This window comes from Anthonomus grandis, chromosome 14 (assembly GCF_022605725.1).
Source record: "Anthonomus grandis grandis chromosome 14, icAntGran1.3, whole genome shotgun sequence".
Lineage (NCBI taxonomy): Eukaryota > Metazoa > Arthropoda > Insecta > Coleoptera > Curculionidae > Anthonomus > Anthonomus grandis.
The window spans coordinates 11863876-11890807 of NC_065559.1; the positions used below are offsets into that span (position 1 = coordinate 11863876).

At 33.5% G+C, this 26932-nt stretch overlaps 1 protein-coding gene across 1 annotated transcript in view; it reads left to right on the forward strand.

Annotated features, from left to right (window-relative positions):
• The window catches only part of LOC126744583 (transmembrane protein 131), a 141180-nt gene that overhangs the window by 40052 nt on the left and 74196 nt on the right, over nt 1-26932 (forward strand). The window contains exons 10-16 of the mRNA XM_050452056.1: nt 3378-3554; nt 3637-3861; nt 4164-4355; nt 4416-4632; nt 4690-4940; nt 9904-10198; nt 19452-19777. Coding sequence (XP_050308013.1) covers nt 3378-3554; nt 3637-3861; nt 4164-4355; nt 4416-4632; nt 4690-4940; nt 9904-10198; nt 19452-19777 — 1683 coding nt within the window. The remainder of the gene's footprint in view (nt 1-3377; nt 3555-3636; nt 3862-4163; nt 4356-4415; nt 4633-4689; nt 4941-9903; nt 10199-19451; nt 19778-26932) is intronic.

Here is a 26932-nt window from a genome sequence, read left to right on the forward strand (position 1 = left end):
TATTAATTATTAATATCTGGACAAAAAAATATTAAAATTCCTTGGGAATTTCAGGAGATATGGGTATCTATTATATCGATTAAGTACAGTGGGCGCGGACTATAAATTAGATGCTGGATATCGGTCAGACGCTAGCTTCACACAAATGCAAAAATATCTAGAAAAAAAAACACAAAGTGGCAACATTGGATTCTACGTTGCCAAGTTGCTTTTTTTATTAACTTTTGTTAAGATTCTTTTTTTATTCTGAAAAATTTGTTGATTACTCTCAAAGTATATATTATTAGTTAGCAAATAAACGAAACATTTAAAGAGTACATTTTTTCCTGTTTCAAAATACAACACATTAAAAAAATATTCAGTGGATTAAAAAAATATATATACAAGGTGTCTACTATAAAAACCGCCAAACTTTAAGAGGTGATTAAACAAGTCATTTGCAACAAAAAAGTCGTATAACATTTTTTCGAAAAGTTGTTAGTTCTTCTGGTATTTAACGTTTTTTGTTTTTATCAAATTTCTTTGTTTTTTTTCATATAAACAAGAATATCTCAGTCATTCTTACCACCACATCAAATTTAGATATACCATCTGGAAGAGAATTAAATTTGCTATAAGATGGGTATATTTAAGTTTTTGAGTAATTTTTTATGCCGGGTGTTATCAGGAGTTAAATGTAACATTTGGGAAATGTGCAAAATTAGTGGTATCTTCTTCGTTGTCGTTTTTCTTAAATTTGGTAAAAAGCGACATGTTTTTTTCCAGCAAAAACTATTGCCTTTAATATGCTTTCCAATGATATACTTACTTTTGTGATAGTTATTTGTTTTCACAGCAGTATCATGGGCAAAAGAAAGAAAACCACAAAAATTAAAAATTTTCAAATTTTATATTTCTTGATTGACCAAAATTAAAAAATCAAAATTTCATTAAACAAACCTAAAATTATAACAATTGTTCAAAATGTCTTTCCTCTTGTTCAATACATTTGATGCATCTTCTTCTGACACTATCAACAACCCGTTCAAGTTCAACGCGTTTTTATCGCATTTCATTGCAACATACACTAATTCGATTAATTAGTTCGTCTCGAGTATTAATGTTAATAACATTAGATTTTAATGTGACATAACAGTCACCAGACATAAAAGTCAAGGGGCGTAAGGTCAGGGCTTCTGGGCGGCCATCTTACCGGACCGTATTTTCCGATCCGTTTCTCCCCAAAGCATTGATTCAAGGAATTTTGCACAATTCTGCCATTATGGGGTAGGCATCCGTTCATTTGAAACCAAAGTTCCTGTTTAGCGACTAAGGGGATTTCTTCCAAAAAATCAACAAGGTCATTATTTAATAAATTTGAAAACTCATTGGATTCGAGCCGATCAGGAAGTAGTACAGGCCCGAAAAGGCGACCTCTCATTATTCCAATCCATACATTGACTCTTATCTCATGAGAAAATGTGAAACAACAGTCGCATAAGTGTTTTCTGTATGCCATATATGGTTATTTCTTAAATTCATTATTCCGGCTCTTGTAAATGTTGCTTCATCTGTCCAAAATATTTGATCTGTTCCTCACTTGCAACTTATTTAAGTACCACCTACAGAATTGAAGCCTCACCTCACCATCCACTGGCAATAAATCCCGGACTTTTTTCAAATAAAACGGATGCAAATTTTTTTTTTGAAGAACTCTGCGTACAGTGGAATGGTGAATACTTAATGCAGCACCAATGCGGCGAGCATTTCTAGATCTATCTTCTGTAACAGCTCTCATAATCGCAGGTTTTCGTCTCCAGCGTTGACCATTTTGACCACCTTCTCTAATGCGCAAACCTCGAAAGGAACCAGTTTTCCCACAGCGTCTGAACACTTCTGCAAATGTTCTTCTATGGGGTTGCCGTCTATTAGGAAAACGAAGCGCATTCCCCTTTGCTGCCCCCCGCGAGTTTCCATTTGCGACACCATAAATAAATAAGATGTCCCGATATTCAATGTTTGTGAAACTAGGCATTATTTTTTTAAGCACGTTTAAATCAAATTACTTATTTAACTACTTTAAGTCGAAGTGAAAACTTAATGACAGTTCTTGTCAAATTGTAAATATCTATGCTTTTGTTTTAAAATCAAGTAATACATGGTCTGTGACTTTTCTTCTTTTGCTGATTCATTGCCATTTACAAAAGAAGGAAAACCTGCCTTTTTTCTTCATGAATGAATATCGCGATATATTATTTGTTTGCGGCTTTTCTAATAAAAATTTGTGGTGTTGCTGTGTTAGGGAAGATAGATCTACAAGTACTCACCGCATTGGTGCTCAAAAGATCAAGAAATATAAAATTTGAAAGTTTTCAGTATTTGTGGTTTTCTTTCTTTTGCCCATAATATTGCTGTGAAAACAAATCACAAAAGTAAGTATATCATTGGAAAGCATATTAACTGCAGTAGTTTTTGCTGAAAAAAAAACATGTCCCTGTTTACCAAATTTTAGAAAAATGACAACGAAGAAGATAACTAACCACTAAATTTGCACATTTCCCAAATGTTACATTTAACTTGTGATAACACCCGGTATAAAAAATTACCCAAAAACTTAAATATACCCATCTTATAGCAAATTTAATTCTCTTTCGGATGGTATATCTAAATTTTATGTGTTGGTAAGAATGACGAAGATATTCTTGTTTATATGAAAAAAAACAAAGAAATTTGATAAAATCAAAAAATGTTATACGACTTTTTTGTTGCAAATGACTTGTTTAATCACCTCTTATCACCTCTATTATGACATAATATAATATATTGTATGAAAAATTGGAAAGTCGATTTGACATCCTTTTCTGAGAGATGGTGAACTGAAACAATCTCGCCTATAGTTTGCAGCTAGGTTTATTCTAAGTATTCAATGTTCTAAGGGTTATCTAATAAATGTGAAACAACTTTACTTTCACTGAATTTAATATTCTATATTATATAAATATTTCCGGTAACCCTGCTCACTAAATTTTTTACATTTATCTCTAAGCTGAGGAAATGCAAGGTAATCACTATATAAGTTAGATTTCCTAAACTCTTTATGGGCAATTTTTTTCTAATAACTAAGTTTTTCAATTCGCTGGAAAACCATACAGGGAACCTGCTATTGCTGAAAGTTTTTATGCGTACATAAGAATTAATGCCTTGATATATTATTTCATTACTTTCGATCAAAATATAGCCACCATAAAACATTGCCGAATTTTAAAATTATCCAATTTTTTTGTCAACGTTATTTCTTGATACCTGGTATACTGTAATAAAAATTAGAAAAATTGAGATTTTTTTTTGCTTATTGAAAAGAATGATTGAATATTGACCTTTTATTATTGTTTACACAGATACAGAGTTACACACCAGTAATGTTAAGGCCCTTTGAAAAGAAAACGCTATTTGATATCCAGTTAAAGAAAGGCGTTAAAAAGACTGATATGCAGCTTTCTAGTCGAATCAAGGTTTTAACTAATATTTCTGAAATCACAGTGCCATTTCTTAGTTATAATGGAAAAATACAGATAGTAAGTATACAATATACTATATTGTTTATGTATTTATGTGTAGAGCAAACAGTATCCCTACAACATGATTCTTTCATTTTAGTATTTGCCGTATACCGGCGATGAACGAATGCTAGATATGGGCTTAGTGGGTCACTACAAACAGGTTCAGGCCTACCTAATATTGACGAATCCAAACCCTATTGACCTCAATTTGCTCAAGTTGTCGACTTCTCTACCTAGAAGTCAGGTCGAATTGCACGGATGTGGAGAGGGAGATCACAGATTGTTATTTGCCAATAATCGTATTGGTAATCTTACTAAATGTGTAAGTTTTATTTTAGATATTGAATTATTTTTACTCTACTCATTTTTAGGTATCTAAACCATAAACAAAATGTTACAAAAAAACTAATTAAAAGTAATTACAAGAAATGACAAAACATTTAAGTATCATATAATATAATAATACTAAAATTCACTTTTGAAAAGATATAACAAAATAAATTTCACAATCTCGTTGCTTCTTTCTCTGTTTTACAAAATGGTGTTTCTATGTAATCCAGATGAGCTTGTCTGTAAAAGTTAGTTCTTTGAGTTTAAAAGTGAAAATTATTATTTTTGTTTTAGGGCAATATAAAAGCTCAACACTTTGCAGTTATCAGATTAACAGTAAACACAAATAACCAGGATGGTTTAAAAAGAGGCGAGGTTCAAATCGCGACCCCTTTCGAAAATTTATCGATTGCGGTCGCGTATAAAGTTGCTTCGGGAGAGTTAATAATTGATAAAGAGGATCTCGTCTTTAACAACTGCTTTCCTGTAAGTTTTTATAAAATAAAGGATAGCCGATTAATCTAATATGATTGTACATTTTTTTAGAGCAAGGCATGTACGCACCCTCTTAGAATTTTTTCTACATATTCAGAAAAGATGAATGTCGAAGGTATTTCTAGCCTTCCTGCAGACAAAAGAGTATCTTATAACATAGTTAGCTCAATATTACCAAAGATGAACAGGGTAATAGCTACGTTAAAGTTTAACCCTGACTTGGACTGCAGCCCTGATTGTTATACGGGTTTTCTTAGTGAAGGGTCTGGTAAGTATTTTTTATTTCATTTTTAGGAATAAGTTATAACATGTTTATATTTTTAAGCATCCTGGTTAAAGACCCTATTAATCTCAAGACAGGTATCAGATTACGATCTCAAGCTTGTAAATTTGTTCTATCAAAGATATTCGAATTTTACGAAAAACAGCGCGAATGCAACCAGTAGCATGACTTTTAGGCTGGACACGAGCGAGGTGAAAGGACAAATGTTCGTTAGCAGGGTGAATTTTACTTGGCCTTCTGTTGTGGAAGAGGGCGTTTTAATAAATCAGACGTTAGAGTTTCCATTAACTCAGGTAAGCAAGAGTTATTTTTCAATAGTGTATACAGGGCGTCCTGTTAGAAAATGTATATTGTTTTTTTTAATTTATATTTTCTTCTTTTATAATTTTTTCCTTTTTTTATTTTTTGTAAGTAATATCATACATATCCTTTGATTTAATAAAAAATGGAAAACTATTATTTTTTATATATTCATTGCTCAGCCTTATTAGGTCTATATTTTAGAATGTTTAATAAGTTTTAAGTTAATAATTGTAATAATTGTTTTGTGAAAACATGGATTTGCAATGACCCACGTATACAGGGTGTTACGTTGATCATGTTACAAACTTCTAGGGCAGATAGAAAACGTCAAAAGAAAAACAAAAGTTCATATAAACATGGGTCCGGAAAAGCTTCCTCAGGGAGCTAGAGCTCTTTGAAAATAAACTTTAAGAACTAATTCTTTTTAATAGCTCCGGAACTACCTTAGCTACCGCAACCAATTTTGGGAGGTAAATTATTGTTAGTACGTTTATTTTTTTGAACCTACTAAATAAAAAAAATATTTACCAGGGGCTTCAGAATCAGGGGGGTATTTGGTAAATTTAGGCCCATTTCTTTAAGACTTTTATTTCTGCCCGTTTGGGCATTAGATTATGATGTTCCTATGCTTTTTACATAAAAAAGGTGCTCTTAGTAAAAGTCGGTAAATGGTAAATATCACCGTTTTTGTGGAAATTGACTAAAACCAAACTAAGATACAACACCTGAATTAATTATTTTAATAATAATAATAATAATGCTAATTCATTGCCACTGTCAGTATTTTTTAAATTTGTCACTGTCAGTATTTTTTACATGATATTAATTCCCTTTTTATTACGGTTAAGTAATGGAAGATTACACTTTTGCTGAATACGCCGATATGCTTTTAATTTAAGGGGAAGTTCAAATTCAAATTCAAAATTGTTTATTTTGCCAAAGTAAAAAATACATGTATCATTTAGTTACACCTAATATACACAGTTGACAAAAAGGGACCAATTCACGATTACAAAACCGGTAACAGTGGCCGCTGAGCGGACGCCTGCGAAAGGACCCTTAACCTAATAAATAGCTACTATAATAAATACAAAAAATAAATTAAAAAAATAGTACATATAAAGTATGCAAAGAGAAATAAATAAAAAACTACTTAATAAAATAATTCCCCAAAAAAAACAAAAGAAAACAAAAAACAAAAAGACAAATTAAAAGTAAGAGTTCTGAAGAGAATGGGAGCGCGCAGAAGGAAAACGAGTCTTGATGACAGTTAGATTTTAGGGATGAGTCAGGGCGTGGCAGAATATTAGAAACAATATGAAATAAAAAAATAAAAAATCAAATAAAAAATAAAAAATCTCAACATCGAAGTTATTATAATATTGATCTTATTTAAGTACTTAAATTTATTTATGTGACTTTTAAAACTTATAACCTAGTCTGTTCTTCCAATAGGATCTTATTTATTGAATTTTTAAAAAACAAAAATTTTGAATTCTTAAGGACTTGTGTCAAAACTTTTTTCATAGCATGAAGTTCTTTGGTGGGGTACAATATAGCTTTAGTCATTGGCAGTACGCTGTAGCCCTAAAGTAGTTCTTGGAAGCGGTTTAAATTTTTCTAAAAGGTAGGGGGGTTTGCCAGTACTTATTACTCTGTGTATGAGACAGTAAAAATGTTGTTTTCCTCTGTTGGCCATATTTAAAATTTTATATTCATTTAGATAGGGCGTTATATGCTCTCTATAAGATATATTATATGATAACCTCATACACCAGTTTTGTATCTTTTGAATGGATCTTTTAGTTACCAATGATACCGAGTCACCATAGACAATATCACAAACAGGGACAGAACCAGAGAATTACATAAAAAATATTTTTGTTTTTGAGGTAAATACTTTTTATTATAATTAATATTTTTAAGTCTTAAATATGCAGTGGAAAGTTTACTATTTATGTGTTGCTGAAAAGATAGGTCTGTGTCAAAAATAACCCCCAAATTTTTTGCATTTTGAATGACTGGTATAGTATTATTATTTAAAGATACCTGAAATATTTGTTCAATTTGTTCACGAAGTTGTTTATCTTTGTTTATTATAAGAATTTTAGATTTATTTGCGTTTAATTTTAGATTATGGTTCATTGAATATAAGAATAATTGATCTAAGTCATTAGTAAGTTTTTCTTTAGCTTCTATCATATTACTCTTCACTACAGGTATAGTAAGTTGGATGTCTTCGGCAAATTGATTGAATTTACAAAATTTAACACTCCTGTACATATCTGCTACATAGATGGCAAATAACAGAGGAGAAAGGACGGATCCTTGAGGTACTCCCTTTTTGACAAGTTTGAGATCCGACTTTATTATTGTAGAGTCTTTTTTTGTACTTACGTAACTATACCTAAAATATTTTGTAACAAATTTAGTGCATCTGTAGAGAATCCATAATACTTTAATTTTGCTAATAACAGTTCAAGATGTACCGTATCGAAAGCTTTACTAAAATCTAAAAGTGTCATGCAAGTACTATTTGTTTGTTCTTGATTTTCTCTTATATCATTGAGGATATTAGTTAGTGCTGATGTTGTGCTAAAATTCTTTCTAAAACCAGATTGGCAGGTTGGGACTATATTTTGCTGTTCTATGAATGACTCAATTTGTGAGTAGATATGCCTTTCAAATATTTTTGACATAGCAGAAAGTGTACTAATTGGTCTTATATCTTTAAGGGTTTTTGGATCGTTAGTTTTAGGTAGTGGTAAAACTTTTGCAGTTTTCCATATTGTTGGATAATTTGAAGTTAATATGCAAGAATTAATAACATTTACAATAGCATCCGCACAAAAGGGTAGACACAATTTTATATCCCTTATTGATAAAAGGTCCTCGCCAACAGCATTAGATTTTATTTTAGAAATAATTTTAAACAAATTTTCATGGGTAATTAATTTGAATTTTAAATTAATATGAGTAATTAGTTTGTTGTTTTTATAAAAGTCAATGAGATGATTTGATACTGTATTAGGCTCATTATCTGTTTCTAAAAAAAAGTTCGATGTAATGGTAGAGCTGCTTCTCGACTATATGAAGAGCGGTTTCCCGAAAGGCGAATCCCAGCTCACACACTTTTTGAAAGGGTCATTCAACGGCTCAGGGAGACTGGCTCCGTTAAAATAAAACGCCAAGATAATGGCGCGCAAAGAAACATCCGAATCCCGGATTTTGAGGAAGAAGTGCTTCAGCGATTTGAAGATAACCCATCAGTAAGTACTCGAGCAGTAGCTGATGCGATGCATGTAAATCATGTTAGGGTATGGAACGTTGTTAAGGAACAGCTTCTTCGGCCCTACCACCTGCAAAAGGTGCAATCATTAGGACCCAATGATTTTATGCCCCGCGTGAATTTTTGCCAGTGGTTTCTTGACCGGTGTACAGAAGAACCTCAATTTCCAAAATATGTCCTTTTTACTGACGAGGCTTTATTTACAAAAGAAGGCGTTTTTAATTCTAAGAATAATCATGTGTGGAGTGAGGAAAACCCTTATGGTATTCATTTTAGGAGCTATCAACATAAGTTTTCGGTCAATATGTGGGCCGGCATTGTTGGATAACGCTTAATTGGTCCAATTATGTTGCCTCCTCGTTTAACGGGAAATATTTATTTAAATTTTTTAAGAAATGTACTGCCAGAACTATTAGATGATCTGCCCCTAAATATACGACAGAACTTATGGCTACAACACGATGGAGCGTCAGCTCATTTTCCACTTATTGTCCGCGAGTTTATAAATGAAAATTTTGGAAGGCGCTGGATTGGCCGCGGAGGCCCTGTCACCTGGCCAGCGCGCTCACCAGATTTGATACCCTTAGATTTTTTTCTTTGGGGGCATATGAAAAGTCTCGTATATGAAACTCTAGTCGAGTCAGAAGAAGACCTGGTGGCCAGAATTTCCGCAGCTGCTGAAGTAATCCAAACCACGCCTGATATTTTTAACCACGTCAACCTTAATATGGTGCGTAGATACAATAAATGTATCGATCGTGGCGGCCGGCATTTTGAGCAATTAATATTTTAAGTTTATTTTTGTAATACCAATCTTTAATAAAATTTGTTTACGTTTCTAAAATTGTTAATTTGTTGGTTTTTTATTACACTTAAAATCATTTAAACATTTTATGCCTCAAGGTAATTAAAGTGACAGTTAATTAATTTGAGTACCAATTTAATAAAGTGGCTACCTTAACTTTTTTTAAACATTTATTTTTTATTTACGCCAGATTTTTTTTTAATTGTTTATTAATAATAATAGGTAATTCATTTTTGTATCTCATAACTTGCTTTTCGTCAATTTTCACAAAAACGGTAATATTTACCATTTACCGACTTTTACTAAGAGCACCTTTTTTATGTAAAAAGCATAGGAACATCATAATCTAATGCCCAAACGGGCAGAAATTAAAGTCTTAAAGAAATGGGCCTAAATTTACTAAATACCCCCCTGATTCTGAAGCCCCTGGTAAATTTTTTTTTATTTAGTAGGTTCAAAAGAATAAACGTACTAACAATAATTTACCTCCCAAAATTGGTTGCGGTAGCTAAAGTAGTTCCGGAGCTATTAAAAAAAAACTAGTTTTTAAAGGTTATTTTCAAAGAGCTGTAGCTTCCTGAGGAAGCTTTTCCGGACCCATGTTTATATGAACTTTTGTTTTTCTTTTGACGTTTCCTATCTGCCCTAGAAGTTTGTAACATGATCAACGGAACACCCTGTATATTAACTCGATATAAGTTACTCCTGCTGACGAAAGTAGGTTATAATGTACTGGGTTGATAAAAGTATTATAATTTTTTTGAACTTTGTATAAGTATTGTATTTTATATTTACCTTTTTTTATGCTAAATAAAGATTATTATTATAAAATATGTAACTATACATTCTGTCATCGTAGGTCCGAAACAGGTCTTCACAAGACTTAATTCTGCATAACCCGTCCAACCATCCGTTGGTCATGCAGCTTATTTTCGAAAACGATTATCCCCACGCCGAATTGTTATTGGAAGGATTGCCTGAAAACTTCATCCCCAATGCGGACGTGAAATGCTCTACAAAAAAATGGTTCTCGTTTGACGAGTCTACATTGGATCGCCAACAGAAAATATTTTGGACTAATTTGAGGTTGAATATTTATAAATATTCGTTGCCGGTTATATTAGGTCCCGGTCAGTCCAGAAAAGTAACTTTGGGTAAGTGCAAAATTCTTTTACAAATGTTAGAAATGATAATGGTTATTTTGATATATTCTTTATTTACGGTCATTAAAAATATTGAATTTAAACATACGTAAGAATTAGTTTGAAAAATTGAACAAAAATTGTAATTGTAAAGTACTTTCGTGAAACTGAGTATGCCTACAAATTTTTGTTGAATTGTGCGCTATATCCGGTAAACTTATAACAGTATTTGGGCGGTTTCGGTTTAATACTTATTAATAATAATAATTAATTATAATAATGTAATAACCGAAAGTACGTTATAATTCTCTATCAACCTTCAACCTCCTGAAATATCCAAAGCTTACAAGATAATTCTTAGTAATTCTAGATCTAAGCTACTGTTGTTTCGATCTCAGCCCCGATAATTTCGAACTTAAAATTGTGGACATGATTTAGGCTTCTTTTACGTGTGAAAAAATTAAGCGTTTGGATCGACAATTAATTGAACTTTCAAAATTATGATTCTCAAGTCCTTACTTTTACTTTCCAAAAATATTAAGTTAAGATTATGTGATTCATTAGTTTTATCTAGTTTGTTGTAATGTACTATGTTGGGTTGAACTTAATCAAAAGGACAAACAGTTTGCAAAAGGTTCAGAATTTTTTTCTTTTTGATACAATGACAGGACCTCAGAAGAAAGGTATATAGCGCATTTCTCTAATCTTAGTTACAAAATTGTGTTATCAAGAACTCTTATATATCTTTTTAATAATTTGTATCCCACACTACCATACACGATCGACACTTTCGTTACTGCAAAATTAATGTCATTTATAAATACAAGACTGCTCAGTTTACAAAGTCGGTTATTTATAATACAGGTAAAACTTTTGATGCTCTTTTTAGTAAGTTATAATCTGCCACCTCTCTATGCAACTTGAAACGTAAAAGTTAAGTTATATCGGTTAAAGTTCTTTATGAAAATATTTTTAGTTGGACGGATAAATGGGGTAGCTCTGTTAGACCTTGCCGTCTGTTAGAATAAGTCATTCTATCTAATTTTTGACATAAAAAGACGTTCTTTATTGCATGTTTGTGGATAATAGAGTTTTGTATGGATGTTTTGATTGAGACCAAGTTGTTCAAGATGGGTATTAAAGATATGTGAGATGTTGTTATGGAAAACGATGTCTGGTCTATTGCATAGTATTGTTTTATCTGTGCGACTTTCTACGTCTCAGTATAGTTTGTATTTTTTGCTATCTATAATCGTGATTGGGGAATATGTGTGGTATGATGTTTCTTCTTTGATGAGCTTTCATGCCTTTGCGAGTGCCCGGTGAATAATATTTTCCTGTCATGTTGTATTTTGCGGTATATTTTGTGCCTGGTGGGATTTTGCATCCACCAGTGATATGACCTATCGTTTCGTTACATTGGATATATTTTCTGCATATACCGGTGTGTACGTCTGGATCATTTATTATATATTTTTGTAGTTTCACTTGGCTATGACTTGGTCCTATATTGCGAGAAGAAAACCGTCGGTCTTAGGGAAGAGTTTTCCATTTTCGAGCCATTTATACGAGACTTTTTTCAATATGTTGTCTTGCTGTATGTTGTATCGATATTTATCATGCAGTCGCTTTGTTGCCTATGTATTAACTCTTTACTGTTTATTTTGTGAATTTCCGATGTTTCTGGATCTGTTTTGATGTAGTACTTCAATATCTATCATGCCTCTTCCTCCTTGTTTTCTCTTTATTGTAAGTCCTTCCTTACAAGAATGGGGATGGTGTTTTCTATATTTCGTGAACTCTCACCTAGTTATCCCAATATCAGAAGGATGAAGCTCTGATGGAGTCCTTTCCATGTTATCGAACTCTGTTTTTACCTTTATTTACAATTAAACTAAAATTACATGTTTCTTAAACTAATTGTCATTATCTGCGTTTCCAATGAACTTTCTGACTATTCGAGATGTGGATAATAGCGTCCACTTCTGCATTAGCATATAAATGCTTTCCTTAAGGCTTAAGGCCAGTTTTATGTTTTCGATCAGGCCCTTTGGTGTTACTCCTGTTGTTGACATAATAATTGGGATTGTTCGCACTTCTCTCATTTCCCATTGTCTTCTTACCTGGTGTTCTAGATCTCTGTACTTAACAATATTTTCATTATGTTTCGCTCTTAGGTTATTATTATTAGGAATATCTACATCAATAAGGGATGTATTCCTAGAAATTTTAACGATTAGCATTAGGTCAGGCCTATTATTACTTACTCGTTGTTCTGTAAGTACAGTGCGATCCAATACAATTTGTGTTGCACATTTTCACGAATTCGTTCCGGCTTATAGTTATATTATGGTACCTTGGCTGCTGATAAGAGGCTTAAGAAGTTTTTCTGCGACCTCGTTATGCAGTATCATTGCAACTAGATCAGACCGTTCTTTACATTCCGTTGGTGCAAAAGCTTGACATCCACCAGTGACATGCTGAATGGACTCTATTGTCTCACATCCATACCTACGGCTGTCACTGTGTACCGTCGAGCCACCTTAAACTTTAAATAATTTCTTGTTGGTAATACTTGATCTTGGATAGCCACAAGAAACCCTTCAGTTTCAGGGAAAAGCTGTCCCGAAGTCAACCAGTAGTTTGACGCCGCTATGTCGACATTCTCTTGTCTCATTTTCATTACACCACTGAGTTAAACAATCCAAGTCTGATTACAGTCTGTCGCAGTTTTGCTGATTTCGAACTTTAATGTAAAATTTTAAGTCATCGGCAAAAAGTGGAAAAGATGCGTACAGGAAACAAGAGGCAATATCATTTACATAAATATTAAAGAGTAGAGGTCTCAGGTATGAATCCTGCGGAACACCTAATGGTATTTTAATTTCAGTGGACTGAAAACTTTGAATACGTACAATTTGTCTTCTTTCTGTAAGATAAGATGTCAGTAACTCTAAGAGCTCACCCAGAATGCCCATATCCTTGAGATTATTTATTAGAATTTTAATTTTTTTTTTATTAATTAATATTTTAATTATTTATTAGAAGTTTAATTCTATCAAAAGCCTTTGTAAAATCTGTGTATATAGTGTTAAGTTTTCATTTAATTTTCATTTAGTTTATTTAGTTCATATTAATTCATGTTCTTTTATCACTCGGTATTTTTCTTTAGTTAAATTTAATGCCTTTGGTTGACTCACCTTGTTAAGGAAGTATTTCATTTGTTTAAATAATTTTTTTTTCTTGAATTTCAACTCCTCGTTTTGAGGCCTTAAACAGTGCGCGATTCATTCGAGCTCTAAGCGTCAAACAGTTTAGAGTCGCGACTCAACACCGAAAAATCGCTAGCGTGAAAGTGTAGATAATTCGCAAATCTCGGCCACCGATAATAGAAGGTAAGGTCTCACAACAGCGTTTTCCAAGTTTTTTAGTTAATTTCATTAAGTGTTTACAGTCCACTAAATTACCTTTTTTTTCCTTTTTTTTCATCGTGAATTAACTAACTTTTTTTATTTTATTTTTTTTATTTGAACCCAGCGCAATTAATCAACATTATTTTTGGTCCTTCGAGTCGGATTTTTGCTATTCACACTTTGGCCTTTTGAAAATTAACTTATAATTTTATAGAATAAACCGCCCAGTTAATTCAATCATATAGGCTTAAAAAGTACAATTAATTAGTTGATCAATTTGCTTCTTTTTTTCAATTTCAAAAATACATTGCATTATTCATTTCATCTTTAGTTGGTTTGCAGATAGTTTAAATATCGATCGCAAACATTTCATCGCATTTTCTTAACAAGAATTTATGAATTATCGTTTAAATCAACACAGGTCGTTTTTCAAGTTGAATTCTTTTGCAGGATTATATTTAAAGGTAAACAGTGCACATCTTTTTTTTCCAATAGGTTTCATTTTTATATTGGTTTTAACAGGGTGTCACAAGTTCATTCATTGGAGTTTTTTTAATTGTTGCTTGTACTGTATACGCAACATCATTCTCGTTTTTTTATAGTCGGTCTAAAGTTAGCTGATATAGCTGATTACCGCCTTCTCACGGTAACGTATGGACTAACATGCGCGCCTTATTTGGCTATCAAGTCATTGTTTGTTCTGGCTGAAGAGGAAAAGGATAATTTTCCTGAGGCCTCGCAAATTATTTTAAATTCATGCTATGTTGATGATCTAACTGGAGGTTCATCAACAATTGAAGATTCTAGAAAACTTCAAAAAGACTTAGTACTGATGCTGCAGAAAGGAGGGTTCGAACTTCGAAAGTGTACACCACAGGTTGATCTTTAGAAAAGCGCCAAACAATTCTTTGATAATCAGTGTGGGCAGGGTTAACGATAATTTGCCGAAACATTTGACGAATATCCGCTAGGAAAACAAATCGATGAATTCTAAAACCAAGAAGCAACGCAAAAATGTCAGCTTGCAATTTCGGGCCAGACAGAAGATGATCATTAAGTGACATACCATCTGATGGTTTGGCAGAGGCATTGAATACGACACGAAGCTTAGTAGTGGGACTTGAATCCTTTAAAACACAGTGATGTGGAATATAGAACGATTTTTTTGGGATTAAATCTGAAGATACTAATTCCATATGGTTCTGATCTAAATATTCCTTTATAAAAGCAGCATAATCTGCATAAAGCTTCAGATTTTGCTGCAATGATCCTCGCTTGCTAGCTGATTTACCCCCTTCTTATTTGTATAATGAGGACATTTCTCTGAATTTTGATTCAGAAAGTCCGCTAAAAGTTTTAGGTCTTTATTGGAACCATTCCTCTGACGTGTTTCAATTTTTCGTTAACTCTGTGGATAGGGGTTGTACTAAACGCCTATTGTTATCTAATTTGGCAACAATTTTTGACCCACTGGGCTTTCTTTCACCTTTAACGTTTCTCGTCAAGTTTTTAATTCAGCGTTTGTGGAATTTAAAGTTGGATTGGGATGCAACGCCGCCAAATGATATTCTTAATCTTTGGAAACAATATGTTAGAGATATTTCAACCCTTTCTAGCCTCAAAATTCCTCGCCTACTATTTCCTTATTCTCCTGTTGAAACTTTGGAACTACATGGTTTCTGTGATAGCTTCGAAAAGGGTTACTGTGCCGTTATTTATTTTTGTAGTTTACTACCTAACGGTCAGGCAACCACTCGTTTTAGTTGTGCAAAATCAAAAGTTGCACCACTAAAGACACTTTCTATACCACGTCTAGAACTTTGTGCGGCCGTGCTATTGTCTCGTTTGCTATCACATGTTTACGATATTTATAAAACATCTTTTGTTATCAATAAAATATACGCCTGGAGTGATTCTACAATAGCACTTTCTTGGATTAAAGCTTCTCCGCATCGGTGGAGTACTTTTGTTAGCAACCGCGTTTCTTTTTTTTTCCAAGAAAGATTACCTTTATCTTGTTGGCATCATGTTTCATCTGAGAATAATCCAGCCGACCTCGGTTCTAGAGGTTTGCTCCCTATGGAGTTATGTAATAGTTCGCTTTGGTGGGCGGGTCCTAGTTTTTTAATTAGCTCAACTCGCAACTGGATCCCCTTCATAAACACTCCTTCAACTTCACATGATTTACCTGAAGAAAAGAAAACATGTGTCTCAATTTTTTCTTCTAAGGGTTTTCTGGATAATCTTATTTCAAGGTTCTCGTCGCTCGACAAACTGAAACGCATTATGGCCTATATTCTTCGCTATAAGCATAATATTTCATTGCCCCGCAAAAAATATGAGGGTAACCTTACTTTGGTAGAACTCCACAATGCATTAATGCTTTTGGTTAGACATGTTCAGTCGCAAACCTTTTCCTCGGATATAATGTTAATTCAAGCAAATAAAATACCTTCGAAAGCGTTTAGAAAATTGAATGTTTTCCTAGATAGTGCTGGGATACTACGTGTCGGTAGTAGATTAAAACATTCTTAGGGTTTTAACAATAACTATCCCGCTCTCCTACCCAGTAATCACGAGTTTACAAGGCTTGTAGTTACTTTTTTTCATTTAAAGTATTTTCATGCTGGTGTGCAGAGTGTTCAGTTTCTTATTACACAGCAATTTTGGATATTGTCATCTAAAGCCGTTATTCGTCGTATTCTTGGTAAATGTGTTAGATGCTTTAGATGTAGGCCTCAGTCAATTCAACCTCCTATGGGTGATTTGCCTGCATCCCGCGTATCACAGGTAAAACCTTTTCTTCATACCGGCGTTGATTATGCTGGTCCATTCAATGTCATGATGTCTCGTTACCGCGGCTATCGTACCAGTAAGGCCTATTTATGTTTGTTTGTTTGCTTTGCGACTAAAGCTTTGCATTTAGAATTGGTATCCAGTCTATCTACGGAAGCTTTCTTAGCTGCTTTGAGACGATTTGTAGCTCGCCGAGGTCGCTGCCAACATCTGTACAGCGATTGTGGTAGCAACTTTATTGGTGCATCCAAGCAGTTAAATAATTTTATGTTAAAATCCGCCGCATCTGAAGGTATAACATGGCATTTTAACCCCCCCTCTGCGCCCCACTTTGGAGGATTGTGGGAGGCCGGAGTGAAATCTGTAAAAACTCATTTATACAGAGTCATTGGTATGCAGTGTTTGACCTATGAGGAGCTAAATACTGTATTGGTTCAGATTGAAGCCTTTCTTAACTCGCGACCTCTTACACCCTTTAGTAATGATCCCAATGATATGACCGCTCTAACCCCGGGTCATTTCCTGACCCTGGAACCTCTGAGTGTTCCTCCTGAATTGGATGTCACCTCACTTCCCGTTCGTCAATCGTTGGCAAATGCTTCAAAAAATGCACCAAGATTTTTGGCGTCGTTGGTCTGGTGAGTACTTGCGTACGTTGCACCAACGTGCTAAGTGGCATAAATCCAGTGGTAATCTTTCACCAGGAACTTTAGTTTTAATTCGCAATGATTTGGCCCCTCCTCTGCATTGGTCAATGGGCCGCATAACTGAGGTACATCCAGGTTTAGATAGAATAGTGAGAGTTGTTACTGTTCGCACTAGTAATGGGACTTTAAAGCGACCTGTGGTGAAGCTCTGTCCTTTGCCACTTTCGGAGGACTGAAAAATGCAATGCATTTTGGTGGGCGGTATGTTAAGTTTTCATTTAATTTTCATTTAGTTTATTTAGTTCATATTAATTCATGTTCTTTTATCACTCGGTATTTTTCTTTAGTTAAATTTAATGCCTTTGGTTGACTCACCTTGTTAAGGAAGTATTTCATTTGTTTAAATAATTTTTTTTCTTGAATTTCAACTCCTCGTTTTGAGGCCTTAAACAGTGCGCGATTCATTCGAGCTCTAAGCGTCAAACAGTTTAGAGTCGCGACTCAACACCGAAAAATCGCTAGCGTGAAAGTGTAGATAATTCGCAAATCTCGGCCACCGATAATAGAAGGTAAGGTCTCACAACAGCGTTTTCCAAGTTTTTTAGTTAATTTCATTAAGTGTTTACAGTCCACTAAATTACCTTTTTTTTCCTTTTTTTTCATCGTGAGTTAACTAACTTTTTTTATTTTATTTTTTTTATTTGAACCCAGCGCAATTAATCAACATATAGTACATGGGATCCTTCTTCCAATGATTCTAAAAGAAAGTCAGTAAAGGTAAGTAAATTTAGCTCAGTGAAATGATAGGGCAGAAATTCGAATTGCTGGTCAATAAAGCAGCCCTTCTTACTTGCAGCTAGATAGTCACAGACTAGACTCTCAAATATCTTAGGAATACAGCGCAAGATGCTAATAGGTCTGAAGTCAACAACTGAAGTCACCGGCGTTTAAAATGGGCGTAATAAAGCTTGATTTCCAATCAGCTGGAAAAGTTCCAGTTTTTAAGGACAAGTTAAAAATAATGTGGAGGGAAAATATGAAGCTACAATTTTTAATAAGAACTGAAGTAAGGCCGTCAGGACCAGGTTCCTTGTTCACATATAGAGCAGACAACTTTTCATAGATTAATGAGACAGATATATTAAGCTGTGAAAGGCTGATGTCTTCAGAAGGCAAAGAGTCCCGCAAAATATAGTCCTTGTTACTGTAAATTTTTGAAAAATAATCTGCAAACAAATTAACAATATCTTCCCCTATAGCAGACCTTATGTCATCATAGTGCATCACTGATGGTATATGGTGTTTTTCTTTTTTATTGACAAACCTTCAAAACATTTTCACGTTCTGTCTAAGAGATATATATAAGAGATATTTTGATAACATTCTTTTTTCAGCAATTTGCACTGTGATCTTAAAACAGAGAACTTATTATAGTCCGAATAAAGACATGAGCCAATACATTCTTTGTGTATTTTCTTTTTCTCTATGATTTTTTCCTTAAGCTCTTGGGAAATCCAAATAATCAACTCTTTAGCTGAAAATGTCTTCAAAGGAACAAAAACATCAATTGTTACATAAACAATATCATAAAATATATATCACTTAAGAGATTTGAGATTGTTTTAAAACAATAGGTCTCACACAAACTGCGACAAAAAAATCGTCATAGCCTGCATGTCCGCTGATTTGAAGTCTCTCTCGAAACCATCGCTCTTCAGTCCAGAGTTATTAATATGTGTTGACTCATATAGAATGGAGAAAGAAAGTGATGGATGGTAGGCGTCCAATGGTCATAGTGTATCTTCTGCCTGCGATATCGAGATTTCCTTATTTTGAGCAACAGCAACAGCGGTTTTGGCTGTGCGGACTGGACGAAAGCGGGAATGTGTTGTTTTATCCACTAATAAACAAGTTTTACGCGATTTCGTAAATTGATCAACAAACTGACTTCAAGGCCAATCACTACTGTCAATTTTTTCAAATTTCCCACGGTTTGGTTTAAAGACTTTACATTTTGGAAGAAATTTTTTAATATTTCTGAATTTTGCTCGAGAGCATAGTGTTCCATTTCGTGAATGTACAATTTTTGACTATATTTTTGACATAAACATTGTGACATTAGAGTGACCATAATTAAAATAACAGCTGGTTCAAATTCCAAACGCTAGATGGTCCACCCGTTACTTGAAGTAACAAATTTGAAAGACCCTATTTATTTGTCAGAACTTTTAATAAACCGCGAAGATGCTCATATATACGATAAAAATATTTTTTTCTATTCCTTGGCTATTCAGTTTTTTTAAATATTGTTTTATCTCTACGGTGGTTTTCACGAAGTAAGTCGTACTGCTTTTAAGCATAAAGTTATTTTTTTCATATTTCTTGAAAATAATTTTTGCTCGTTTTTAGAATTCCATGCAGAAGAAGCAAAAACCTATTCCAGCTTGTTGTTTATTCGCAACAACTTAACCATGATAGAACTAGTCAGATTAGTCGGAAAGGGTGCAAAACCACGTTTCGAATTTACCAGTTTGAAGTCGCTGGGACCGAAAATGGCACATTTTGAGCTGACCGAAAAACAAATGAAACCTTGTAATCCGGATCTTTACTCAAAGCCCTACTTACCATATCTAACCACGAAAGCAAGTTTTTTGGCAACAAATTTGGGAGAAATACCTGTGTACATATCCAGGTTTTTGATAAATGGGTTTAATTGTGAAGGATATGGATTTAAGGTAAGTAAGGAATCATTTTCTGTTATCTTGAATTAATATAATCTTTTTTGAAAATTCTTCATTTTGAAAATTCTTGATAAAAAGTGTTCTTAAATTGTATCGCTTTTTTTTTCATATACCGTCAGATAATGCATTAATTACATTAGAATTGAGTATTGGTGGCATGTTGGATTTAGCCAACATGCTCCAAAAAAAAACATAAATAATTGGCAAGAAAAAATATAGTTCTTGGTTAATACCTTATATGCGACTTATGGTGAACCTACGCGATAAAGCACTACAAAAATTAAAACTAAACGAAAAGTCCAACTCAATAGGAGTTTTAAAAACATTACAAATTTTATTCGTACTGCCATAAAACATGAAAAAAGCGCATATTTCACATATCAACACACCGCTTATCTAATAAATATATTTTTCGTGAATAAATATCTTGAATACATACAATTAAATACAAAATATCTTGATACTTGCTCAAAACAGTCGAATTACTTACAAGATAGTTTGTGCAACTCTGATTTAATTAACAATTATTTTGTAGTCTCAGCGAAACCACCCATTCAGCCATATAACAACTTAATACATTATTTCTTTTTAAGAAAATTGGCCGGAGTCGATTCTTTTGAATTCATTCTTATAGAAATCAATTTTAGCTTTTTCGTCTTATGCTAGTGGAGATATATTAAGCATTAAAATAATTTTGATGTACAATAATGTTGCCTCCAAGTATACCACACCACACATTTAAATTCCAGCGCCCTTGGTGCTGAACTTCACGAAACCAATGCGGATTTTCTGCAGACCAATAATGCATGTTATGTAGGTTGACTCTACCGTCACTATTAAATGTGGCTTCATTGGTCCAAAGAATTTTAAATAAAAAATCTCTGTCCTCGCGTATCATGCCTAATATCCAATGGCAATAGTCCAACCTACGGTCAAAGTCTGCTTCTTCCAATGCCTGATGTAAATTAACATGATATGGGTGCATTCTATAAATATATTTTAAAAAAAAGCTGAACTTAAATAAATCCATATATGGCGATGGCTATTAGAATTTACCTATTGTCCTTCAAAATATTTTGAATCGTTGTTCTTGATATGCCTAATTCAAGGGATAATGCTCTTGTGCTAACATGAGGATTTCCTTCAATATATCCCAGTACGCTGTAAATATTGTCCACATTTCTTCTAATTCTTGGCCGTTGAAACCTAGGCCGAAAACTACCATTGGCTCGTAAGTTCGCCACTAATCGGGGAAAAAATCTAATATCGCAAGGACTTCGATTTGGATATCGAGCAGCATAAACTCTTTTTGCTACTGCAGCATTTTGAAGACATTCAAAATAAACCGCAAGCATATCAACAGCTTCATCGTTCGTAAAACGCATTTTGCAAAAACAAAAAATGCTCAAGTAACGTAAAACTTTTGACAACTTACTATTGACAATTTAAGGAATGTTTATAATTTGAGTAGACATTTGTTTTGTTACATTCCATGGCCTGCTTTCTAATAATTATTTTTTTCGTATTATATCCATAGTGAATATATAACATAAAATAGGTTGATTTTTGATATAAGCATTATTAATACTTACCTTTTAGTGATATTAGGTAATATTTTCAAAAATGGTAAATTTTGTTTTCAAAAGTAGTGAATTTTAAAAAATTCCAAAATAATTAATAGTATAAAAAAAGCAGTATAAAAAAATTAAAATTTAAGGGTATAAAATATTCTTTGGCCTATATTTTAGGTTAGGAACAAGATATCGAGTTGCGGTTTTCGCAAGATCATTTAGCTATTTTTCTATGAAAAAAAAATCATATCAACGCATTTAAGTTTTTTGAGAAAATTAGTCATTTGTGTCAGAAAGCCGAAAAAAGCCCTCTAGCGCCGAGATGTAAAACTAAAGAAACATGAAATATCACAATATTCGTAGCTTAATAATAGCTCTTTTCAACTAGCCCAAGTTTGATAAAATCGGCTAAGGCGTTTTTAGTATACAGGGTGTGTTTTAATCCAACTTTTGAACACCCCCCACCACTATATTTTTAGAGATACAGCAAAACTATTCAAATAAAAAAGGTTCGGATTAGTCTCTACTTTAATAATCAGCTATTTTTTTGTTAGGTTAATTCGGCAAAATTTACAGAAACATCAGTTTACTAGATTCAAGATTGCAGTTGCGCCCCCTAGCGGCCATTTTAGAAACTTGAAAATATTTTCCAGGTCATTCATTCTCTTGGCCATTTTAGTAATAAATTTTTTTATCGCAAGCTTCTACGATGAATAGTTTCCCAGATACAGTACCTCGCATTCTTATTTGGCCACCCTGTACATGGCTGCTCAATAGCTTTGCTATCAGTTACGCATGACATAATCTCTGTTAGTGAAAAGGAAAATATGACATTATTGGGTCTCTTTTTATTGTTTCTCTTTTATTTTTACCTATATCTGGTGGTGTGAATTAATTCTCCTGTGGTTTGATATTTCGAAGCCACAACATCCTCTTTCTGCCTAACCCCTTCGTCCCTCTATGTTTGCTTTTATTATTAGTGTTGCGGATTTCCCGTGGGTTCAATAAATAAGCATACTTGAACACTAAACTTTTATTCACTTACCATTCATAATCACTTATTGATTATTTAGCGTACTCAAATCACAACTATAAATCTAAACTTAACATCGAATCAGGTTATATGTATATACCCAATAGAATTCTTCTACTAATTTCTAGAATGTTAACAGAATGTTTGTTAAGTACAAACATAAACGAATTCAAATCGATTAGAGTAATTCGAATTAGACGGATTAGTAAGGCAACTTTATAATATTAGTTTGAGCAAATGGTACATTTTGTTGCGTAACAATGTCTCAGGCATGCTGTTTTCCTGCGTTTTATCGTATCAAGCAATTTGAGTTCTCTTTCTATCGCCCTTAAAATTTCTTCGCTGATTTTTCTTGCTGTCCATCGTCTTGCTCAAGATTCTTCATCAGAAACATTTCAGATGTTTCCAGCCTTCCATACCATGCAACAGTACGGACAATAGATAACATTTTGTAAATCTTGTGTAGTGTATAAAAGTCATGTAAGTGTATGTAATAAAAGTCAGTGTTCGAAACGACGTCTTTGAATCTCACGAATGAGCTCCTTCGCTATTTCTATCCTGCATTTGATTTTTAACGTCTGAAGACAAGTTTTCACATAACCAAGTTCCCAGATAGTTTTTTACTTTTTTACTCATCTTCACTATCGTATGAGAGTTTCGCATTCTGCAGCTGATCCAATTTGCGGGTGATTACTAGAAATTTTGTCTTTTTTACGTTTGATGTTAATTTCGATAAATCGGCCGTGTATTCTAACTATATCAGGTACCTTGAAGGCCATTCATATTATCTACTATCAGGACTGTGTCATCTGCATACCATATATTGTTGATCCATACGTCATTTACTTTGATGAGCCTAATGTACACAAATGCAAATTCCTTAAAAAAACACGAACAAAAATAATAGTTCCATCAGTGCAAACCGCTTATTCACTTTGATGTAAAAGTAGTAAGTAGTAAATTTGAATTAAGCTGTACTTATAGCGTGGTTCTCGAACCATGTATATGTTGGCCACCACTGGAGATAACAGTGAACTTATTGGAAGTCATTCGATCTGGGCGTAGACGTACCTATCCTTGAATTGAAAGTAGGAGTTATGAAAACAAACTTCCAAAAGGTCCATCGCTCCCTCCAGTGCGTTCTGCAAGTATTGCGTCCTGTTGAGTCCTTCCCTGATTGTGTTAAATGATTTTCCGATGGACAAATTTGTATAGAGATTCTAAACATCAGCTTACTGGCTTATCGGTGGGTCTAATGTTAGTGGCTTGACGAAATGAGCTGAGTTTCGTACAAAGGAATTCGTGTTCCCTTGTAGTGGGTAGATAAAAGCAGAATTATGTCAGAGGATTAGGTAATAGAAATGATGCGGTAAAAAGTTATTTTTATATACAATTACAAGTTTGTTGTATTTTTGCCTTGTTTTAGGTGCCAGAGATATTCTAAATTATACAGATAATATCGGCTCCTCTAATGGCAATCCTCGACGATCGATGGTAAAGTAATTTTAAATGAAAGTGATTCCTCTAACTCTTCTTCAGATAAATGCCTTTAAAATCTATAAATTTCGTCAAATTGTTTCATTTGATGATGAGCGTACTTTAAATAAAATTAAATACACATATTGATTATTAAATACACCAGACAAATTGGAACTTCTATAAGATCTTGTACAGTTAATGGCAAAAAAGTTAAAGGTTAAAGCTTTGCTTGAGCTTTAAAAAAAATTCCTCAAGTAGTATAGTTTAGAAAGAAAAACGTCAAAAACTACACAACAAACCGAAAACAAATACGAAGAATTTATTCGTAAATATATTCTCTCTATCACAGCCGTCCAATATCGTTACTGTAGGTCCAAAAATTATTTAATTCTATAATGAGTATTTCTATGATCTACAAACTGTTCCAAACAAAGTGTGCAGACCTGGTCCAGTTTTGTGTAAGAAATACAGATGGATATTTAAAGACTATAATTTAGGGTTTTACAAGCCCTAAAAGGACTAGTGCTTAAAAACTTATATATTTTAACATATTTAAATTTATCGTGGACGACCAAAAAGGTAATTTAAAAAAGGCTTAGGATAGCAAGTCGCCAGTTGCGATTGCTAAATATAAAGATTTTTAAATAAATTGCAAAAATTATTCCGAAGAGGTTGTTCCGTTTTAATTTATGTGTGAGCGTTCTTCCAAAATTAAAGTGCGTTTAACGAAGTCGCGGCAACAACGCTTAGGTACCGCACACTGGCAACTTTTTAATCTCGGCGATTAAATAGTTTAGTCAGTGAAAATTATTGCAAATCTATTTACAACGCCCAATGATGACTGAATAGTTGCTCCGCAACCTCAGTCGAAATGGATTTCCTAGAAACAGCGTGCGTTTGTGCTTTGATTTTAAAAAAACGTCGTCAAAAAGGAAAGCGAAAATTTTGGGTCCATCCTCTGATAAGTAAAAGACTTCTAGATGGGCAATTTTATAAATTGTTCAGCACTTTGAGGGAACATCCAAATAAATTTTTTAATTATTTCCGTATGAGTATACGAAGCTTTGATGAGCTTCTGGTGTTGATAGGTCCTCATATTTCATACCAGAATACACAATTACGAATGGCTGTGCCGCCACAGGAAAGATTGGCCGTAACTCTAAGGTAAGAAAAAAACTCATTTTATCGAAAAATATTTATTACGAAGAAATATATTAGTATTATAAGCATTTAATGTAATTCAAGCAGAGACGACATTTCTGACTCATCATCAATTTGCTGTTGGGACGTATTTGCATAAACCTGTACCTGTCCTGCGGAAAAGTCTGAAATATATTGTGCTGCAGTATAGCTTGGATTGCGATTGCTGCTTTGTATAACATTGTTATAACCTTCTTGGTGGTAGGAATATGTTGGCGAGTGCAAAGAACTATCTCTATCATCTCCATAATGTGATCCTTCTGCACTAGTTGAAGGAATATTTACAGCAAGACTTTTGGCAGTATTTTGGTGGTGCAAAGCATTTGCTTCATGGGGAATTTGATTTTGGCCGCTTCCCGACATACGAACGCGTCTTATCACATTCAGGATTTCCGTTCGTGCAATAAATTTTTGGTCTTCATTAAATTTTTTTAATGAAGGGAGTAGAGACAAAAGAAAATATTTATCTTCGTCAATTTCATTCTCTGTATCCTTTTTTCTGTATCCTTTTTTTCCCTCAAAATCTGAAGCAGAGATTCCTCATATGTTTTCTGATGAGTTTTCTTTTGGTAAATTTTCTTTCTAGAATGGTCAGTCTTGGCACCAGTACGAAGTTGCGTAGACTAGCTTCTGATTCTTCCTCTCTGGTTTCTGTGTTATCTTCCACATCATCAGTACCTTGTTCGAGACTGTTGTAACTAATTCTGCTTTCTATAGAATCCCGCAGAAATAAAAGCTGCTCAAAGTAAAGATATTTCCTTCTCTTTTTAGCCCCAGAACCAGAGGCAATATTCTTTTGAGCATCGTACTCTCTTTTAAAACATGTCCTAAGATTTTTCCATCTTTTTTGTAACTCGTTACCTAAAAAAACATTATGTATATGATATGATGTATAAAACATGATGTATATTAGACAATTTTTTTTTAGGTATTTAGCAACGGGAAACAGCTTTGCATCACTACATTATGAATATTTACTTGGAATTACAACGATACGAACAATTGTAAAAGACACATGTGAGAAACTTTGGGAATGTTTGGTGCCACTCTATATGCCAAAACCGGATCATGATGACTGGATAAGAGTTTCCAATGAGTTTAATGAGAAAACACAATTTCCCAATTGCATCGGAGCAGTAGACGGGAAACATATTAGAATAAAAAGACCTGATAAATCTGGGTCCGAATTTTTTAACTATAAATCTTTCTTTTCTACTGTTCTTCTAGGCATTGCAGATTCCAATTATAATTTTATATATGTTGAAGTAGGATCTTATGGATCGACAAGTGATTCCAACATATTTAAACAATCGGCATTTTCGCATTTGCTTGACAAGAAGGAATTAAATATTCCGAATGAAAAAAATCTTCCTAATGATGAAAATGGAAAAGCTATGCCGTTTGTGCTCGTGGGAGATGAAGCTTTTGCTCTCTCAAAATTCGTTTTGAGGCCATATCCAAGCAGAAATTTAACCGTAAAACAACGAATCTTTAATTATAGACTTTCGAGGACACGTAGAATGATAGAATGTACATTTGGAATTTTAGCCAACAAGTGGCGTATACTCCACAAGCCTCTAGATACCCAAGTTGAATTTAGCGACTCCATTACAAAAGCATTTTGTATTTTACACAATTATGTGAGAAAACTTGATGGACTAAATTTTGAAGATACCTTTTATGAATGTCCATTGGAAGATATTCCTGCTCTTGGACTAAGGAGCAACAATGAAGGGTATACAGTTAGAGATTATATTGCAAATTACTTTATTTCTCCTCAAGGGTCTGTTCCTTGGCAATATGATAAGATTTAAAAATTTATGTTCTGGTCTTTTGTGAATATACAGGGTGTTTTTTAAGTTGAGG